This window comes from Carassius gibelio, chromosome A22 (assembly GCF_023724105.1).
Source record: "Carassius gibelio isolate Cgi1373 ecotype wild population from Czech Republic chromosome A22, carGib1.2-hapl.c, whole genome shotgun sequence".
Taxonomy (NCBI): Eukaryota; Metazoa; Chordata; class Actinopteri; order Cypriniformes; family Cyprinidae; genus Carassius; species Carassius gibelio.
In genome coordinates, this window is record NC_068392.1 from 10331400 (window position 1) to 10338702 (window position 7303).

Here is a 7303-nt window from a genome sequence, read left to right on the forward strand (position 1 = left end):
TATCTTGACATGAAAGCAGCACTGCTCTGTGGTAAAGCTGAAAAGTGTTACTAAGTAAAGCTTTCATGTGGTTAGACTGACTCCAATCATTATCTAGTCATTAAGCTTTTAACAAATAGTAGTTGTTAGTAAACACATTCACATAGAAGAACTACTCCCATTTAAAATATTTGACATGATTCATTTTACATTAGACAGAGCAACATAGGATTCTAAAATATAATAAACTCAGTTGCAGTCCTTTTATGCCTACAAACCCGATTCCAAAAAAGCTGGGACACTGTACAAATTGTGAATAAAAACAGAATGCAATGATGTGGTAGTTTCAAATTTCAATATTTTATTCAGAATACAACATAGATGACATATCAGATGTTTAAACTGAGAAAACTTATAATTTTAAGGGAAAAATAAGTTGATTTTAAATTTCATGGCATCAACACTTCTCAAAGAAGTTGGGACAAGGCCATGTTTACCACTGTGTGGCATCGCCCTTTCTTTTTTAACAGTCTGCAAATGTCTGGGGACTGAGGAGACAAGTTGCTCAAGTTTAGGAACAGGAATGTTGTCCCATTCTTGTCTAATAAAGGCTTTTAGTTGCTCAATTGTCTTAGGTCTTCTTTATCACATCTTCCTCTTTATGATGCGCCAAATGTTTTCTACGGGTGAAAGATCTGGACTGCAGGCTGGTCATTTCAGTTCCCTGATCCTTCTTCTACGCAGCCATGATGTTGTAATTGATGGAGTATGTGGTCTGGCATTGTCATGTTGGAAAATGCAAGGTCTTCCCTGAAAGAGACGACGTCTGGATGGGAGCATATGTTGTTCTAGAACTTGGATATACCTTTCAGCATTGATGGTGCCTTTCCAGATGTGTAAGCTGCCCATGCCACACACACTCATGCAACCCCATACCATCAGAGATGCAGGCTTCTGAACTAACAACTAACAGATAACAACTTGGGTTGTCCTTGCCCTCTTTAGTCCGGATGACATGGCGTCCCAGTTTTCCAAAAAGAACTTCAAATTTTAATTAGTCTAACCACAGAACAGATGACCGCTTTGCCACAGTCCATTTTAAATGAGCCTTGGCCCAGAGAAAATGCCTGCACTTCTGGATCACTTCTGGATGGTTTAGATATGGCTTTTTTAACCTATAGAGTTTTAGCCGGTAACGCTAATGGCACGGTGGATTGTGTTCACCGACAATGTTTTCTGGAAGTATTCCTGAGCCCATGTTGTGATTTCCATTACAGTAGCAGTACAGTAGTAGGGCCTTGACCCTTACGCACAGAGATTGTTCCAGATTCTCTGAATCTTTCAATTCTTTCAGAACTCTTTGCAATTTTTCTCTGTAGCATTGGGGGAATTGGTGATCCTCCGCCCAGCTTGACTTCTCAGAGACACTGCCACTCTGAGAGGCTCTTTTTATACCCAATCATGTTGCCAATTGACCTAATAAGTTGCAAATTGGTCCTCCAGCTGTTCCTTATGTGTACATTTAACTTTCCCGGCCTCTTATTGCTACCTGTCCCAACTGTTTTGGAATGTGTAGCTCTCATGAAATCCAAAATGAGCCAATATTTGGCATGACATTTCAAAATGTCTCATCTATATTCGAATGTGAATAAAATATAAAAGTTTATGACATATGTAATTTCATCACACTTCTCGCTGCAATTCACCTGAGAAACCAAATGTGTATATTAACATTCCATGGATCCAACAAAACATTAGAAATTTTTTGTAACTTTATGAAAAATAAGGAAGAAATATTTTCTCAAATTCTTCAATAAGTCTTTCAGTAAAAGTAAGGCATGGCAAGCATCTGAGTTGATGTGTCCTCATTGTCACATCCATATGGAAAATACTATTTTACATGGAGGGCACATGTTAAAAGTCATTTCACATTAGTTCACTTGGTTGACTTCTTGGTGATGCTCATTAATTTTCTTTTATTTTCATTCTTGTACAGCTTCCTACTAAAAATTAGGAACATGTGTTTGGTGGCTTCAAGCCTTTTACATCATACAAAGGAATTTGTAGAAAAAAAAAAAGTTTTTAACCGAAAAGCTATAGATGATACAGTATAAAACTCCCCATCAGTAGTTTTATACTGCCACCTGCTGGTGCAGTTGTGTAACTTAGTTTAACAAGTTTCGTTATGTTGGGTTCGTGAGAGAAATAAATTGTGCTGACTAGAAAACAACTTTTGTTATGTCGAGATCACGAGAAGACAAGAAGGTAAAAAATGCATGGCGCAGGAAATTCCATGTAATAGAGAGCGCATCGCCTGCCTCAAGATCTTTTACTGTTCGCACTCCGACTGAGGCACAAAAACAAACAGACATACCCGTATTTACTTATTTGGCACCAATATCTTATTCCTATCTTATAATAGAGCACCTGCCTCTAAGTCTGTTTACACTCCAATATTGATGCACATAAATAAATAAATAAAAAACAGAAAATGATGCTATACTGTTAGCTGCGTTTGGGGGAAAATGTTTTACCTTCGTTGATCAAAGCATTCGGCACGGTCGTCTGTGAGTGACGTCACTTCCCAAAACAAACACGCCCAGTAGTATAGCCGAGCATTGATTGACAGCTTTCCGTGTAGACATCGGCACTTCAAATGCAAACGGAATTGCGATTCCATTTGAGTTTTGGCAAGTTATACATGCAGAATATTGTTATTTAAATATGACAGGCTCATAACTCGTAAGACATGGGAAATGCATTTGCAAATGGTATTTTTTTTTTTATTTGAAATATGACAGGCACTGTGCGTTCACGTAAGCGAAAATGCTAATGCAAGACTTGCAGATTGCATTTGGATTATGTCACAATTTATGCGTCCACGTGTGGACAAAGCAAAGAACATGTTTTGAAAATAGTACAGTATATTCTTACATAGATTAGACTTATTTAATGTGAAAGTGAAAGTGACGTCACATGTGGCGAAGTAGACTATGGTGACCCATATAATTAGTGCTCTGCATTTATCCCTTCCTAAGTGCACACACACAGCAGTGAACACACACCTGGAGCAGTGGGCAGCCAGTTGGGGGTTCAGTGTCTTGCTCAAGGGCACCTCAGTCGTGGTATTGTAGGTGGGAGAAAGCGCTGTAATTTCACTATCCACACCTATAGTGCAATCCCTACTGGTACAAGACTCCAACACGTCAGACTCTCTAACCATTAGGTCTTGAAATATAGATATTTAATTAATTGTGCATCACTTTCAGAAATATAAGCTTTAAGTCTGTCTGTTTATAAAAAAATAAAATAAAAATGTCTGATCAGGCTCAGGCAAGTATAATCTAATAGTCCTATCCAAATATTTCAAATGAAAGTACAAATGATCCACCAAGCTGTACAATTGACCCATCTACAACCCCAATTTCAAAAAAGTTGGGACGTCTTGAATAATGCAATGCAATCAAGAATCTGTGATTTGTTCATTCTCTTTCATTTTTATTTAATTGACAAAAGTACAAAGAAAAGCTTTCCAAACTGACCATCTTAAATGTTTTTTGTAAATATAAGCAAATTTTGATTCTGATGGCTGCAACACAATCTGAAAGAAGTCGGGGCATTCAGAGCAACACGCATGCATATCTTACATCTTGTATATTGTGGTTTCATATAATAGTTGATGCAGTCAAATTACAAGAAGTAACACAAACAATATCTTCTTACTATCAGTGTTACTGTACTTGACACCTCAAGCTGAGAAAAAAAGGCTTACACGGAGCTCACTGTCTCAGTGTCTCAGATTGTCTTCATGATGACCATCATCCCTCTGCTCATGCTGGCCTCTCTGCTGCCACACTTGTTCATCATGTTTGGGTATAAAGCAACATCTCAGACTTTGCAAGCAAAGCTGGAACACGGGTCACCACTTTGTGCCAAAGTTCATGAGAATAGTGTCAAACATATCAAAAATTGCATTTCTCAATGCGAAATCGCAAATAAATTTTGTTGTTCACCGACCACCATTACATAATATTGTGAAAAGACTCAGGGAATCAGAGAAATCTCAGTCTGTTTAATGCAAGGTAGGAAACCTCAGGTGAATGAGCATGACCTTTGAGCCCTCAGATGGCATTGCATAAGAAACCGTCATGCCGTGGTGTTAAATATAACCACATGGGCTCAAGAGTACTTTGGAACACAAACAATAATCAAATCACCCGTGTTTTGAATTGGAAGTTGTAGATTAATAGTTACTAATGAGTAGAATGACATTCAGACAAAGAAAATGACATACACAAATGTTTACGACATATTTACTTTCGCACTTTACTTCTGTTTCGCTGCACAACGTCAAATCAGCACTTACAACCTCTCAGATCTGGCAGTACAAGTTCAAATCCTAGCGCTCTGACTTTGTGGTATTCCTGTTGCAGAACTCACTTGTGCACTTGTATATGCACATGTGAGAGCGCAGAGATGGGGGTGGGGCTTTGGTGCAAAAAATGACATTTTATTGGTTGATGCCTACCAATGGACAATGCCAGTGTATTATCAATGTATTATCTGGTAGGCAAATAATGCAACATAAAAATAAGTTGCGAACCCAACCCAAGTTGTAATCCTTTGCAGATCCATATCCATCTTGAATATGAAACTGCTCTGCTTTTGCAATACAGACTATAATCAATTAAGAAACAATTGTAAAACAACTTAGTAAAAAATAAATGATTGTGTATTTACATTCTGTAGAACTTCACACATCATCAGAACACTACACAAAATATTTAAAAGTATGATCTATATTTAAAAGAATATTTTGGTTTCAGTACATGTTAAGCTCAGTCAACAGCAATGTTGATCACAACATCATTCATTTCCACTTGTCACACAAAGAAAAATTGGGGCCTATTTGTAAATGTTTAAATATGCTCCTTTTCAATATAGCTACAAGAAAAATAATTACAAAAATCCATTTCCATATTCTGACATCCAGAGCAACACACATGCATATTTCACATCTTGTTTATTGTACATGCAATAGTTGATGCAGTTGACAAGAAGTAACACAAATAATATCATCTCACTATCAGTGTTAATGTACTTGACACCTCAAGCTGAGAAAAAATTACTTACAGAAAGCTTAATGTCTCCACCCATCTTTATAATTATACAGTGTTTTGAGAACAAAAGCTTATTGATTGTCTTCATGATGACCATCATCTCTCTGCTCCTGCTGGCCTCTCTGCTGCCACACCTGACCTTCACTGGTGAGACTCATTATATAACAGTATATTATACTAACTGGTATGTACTGAATAAGCTGATTAATAGTTCTCTCTCTTTCTCAGCTCGTGTGAATGTGGGTATAGTGAATGGCACAGAAGCAAAACCCCACTCCAGACCGTACATGGTTTCTCTTCAGAAGTACTTTAAACATGTCTGTGGTGGATTCCTCATTTCTGATGAGTTTGTCTTGACTGCTGCACATTGCAAGTAAGACTGCAATTTAGTATGAACTGCAATTATTAGAATAAACAATAAATAAATAAATAAAACCTTCTATAATGATGGGATTGTTCATTATACTAACAATATTTTCTTACACAGTAATAAGGGGCTAACAGCTGTGGTTGGTGCACATGACTTAAAAAATGATAAAGGGTCCGTCCGCATTAAAGTGAAGTCCTACCACATTCATCCGGACTTTAACACTCAAACTTTGCTGAATGACATTATGCTTTTGAGGGTAACAGTAGTTAAATTGACTGTTATTAAAATAATAATATTAAGATAATATATGATTCTGCCTTTCTTTTAATGATGATAATGTTACTGCATTACAGTTAGAGAAAGAAGTCGAACAAAACAAGATTGTGAAGAAGATTTCCATACCAACACAAGAGGGAGACATCGAAGCTGATTCTGTCTGCAGTGTTGCCGGCTGGGGAAGACTGAGATTAAAAGGGAAAAGAAGCAATCTTCTCATGGAAGTAGATGTGAAGATCATGAATAACACAGAATGCAAAAATAAATGGAAGGAACTCTACTCAGCCTCACATATGATATGTGTCTACGGCCATGGAGGAAGCTGTAGTGTATGTAAAAACAATATCAGTTAGAGACCATCCATAGTGAGAAGTATCACTTCAGTCATTGATCTGTGTTTCTTCACAGGGGGATTCAGGAGGTCCTTTGGTTTGTGGAGACACTGCAGTCGGTGTCACTTCCTTTGGTGACCCAAAAGCCTGCAACAGTCGTAAACGACCTGAAGTTTATGCAAAGATTTCAGCATATCTCCCATGGATCCACTCCATAATTGCAAATGCCAAGTGATTTTTGCAATTAAAAAGGGTGAATAATTTGTTTGAATGTTTAATAAACAAATCATGTGTGAAGCATCAGTATGTGTAAAGGGTCCTTATTACTGCAGCCCCATGAAACAGTAGTAAGCTATTGAACAGAACTCAAGTAAGCAAAATTACTTTTGCCATAATAATACAAAATCCAAATAAATTCTTGATAATGATAGTTTATTATTAACAGCATGAAAACTAAAGTGAAATGTTCACATTATCAATGGTCTTCTGCCCACTTTGGTGGTAACAAGTACTGTAACCTATTTTAACACTTAAAGGGAAATATAGAAACTCTTTGGTGACTTTTGAACAAGAAGCTAGCGGTCTAAGAAGCTAAGCTATGCTACCTCCAGACCCGGAGATCAGCTGAATCGATTAGAAAATGGTCAAACTCATCTGTTTAACTCTAGGGGCCCTATTTGAATGATCTAAACGCAAAGTGTAAAGCTGACGGTGCAGGTGCACTCAAGGCATGTCCAAATCCACTTTTGCTATTTTAACGATGGAAAAACGGTTGACGTGCCTGGGCGCATGGTCTAAATGGGTTTTCCCTATTCTCTTAATGAGTAATGGGTGTTTTTTGGGGTGTAATGTGCAATAAACCAATCAGAGTCTCATCTTTCATTCCCTTTAAGAGTCAGTTGCACTCATGCCATGAAGGATTTACTATTTACACGGCGGAATTTGGCAAGCACAAAGACAGAACGCATCTCCAAGATGAAATGGAGCTGCTAGTGTGTGAGCAAATAGATAGCCTAATTCTGATACATGCGATGACCATCCATTATGACATGTAGGCATTTATATTTAATTAGCCTACAGAAAATTTTTATGCATTGCAGTCCTTTAACTTTTAATATCTGGCATGTTTGTGTGCTGCTGTGCATCCATGTGTTTAATAAGCAGCGTGTACATTTGAGTTGGTCTATGGTGCAGTCTATTCTCGGGCTACTTAAATTAGCAATGCG

The 7303-nt window shown here is 37.5% G+C and overlaps 1 protein-coding gene across 1 annotated transcript; it reads left to right on the plus strand.

Annotated features, from left to right (window-relative positions):
* Positions 1–5143: 5143 nt before the first annotated feature.
* Positions 5144–6380, plus strand: LOC127942677 (mast cell protease 4). Its single transcript, XM_052538550.1, has 5 exons — positions 5144–5246; positions 5328–5472; positions 5587–5725; positions 5823–6074; positions 6154–6380. The coding sequence occupies exons 1-5, from the start codon at positions 5186–5188 to the stop codon at positions 6310–6312; spliced, it is 756 nt and encodes a 251-aa protein (XP_052394510.1). The 5' UTR covers positions 5144–5185; the 3' UTR covers positions 6313–6380.
* The last annotated feature ends 923 nt before the right edge of the window (positions 6381–7303 follow it).

Coding starts and splice junctions, on each gene's coding strand:
- LOC127942677 (XM_052538550.1), top strand. CDS start 5,186: ATGATGACCATCATCTCTCTGCTCCTGCTGGCCTCTCTGCTGCCACAC. Junction 5,247..5,327: donor GCCACACCTGACCTTCACTG/GTGAGACTCATT, acceptor TCTCTTTCTCAG/CTCGTGTGAATGTGGGTATA. Junction 6,075..6,153: donor GCCATGGAGGAAGCTGTAGT/GTATGTAAAAAC, acceptor GTTTCTTCACAG/GGGGATTCAGGAGGTCCTTT.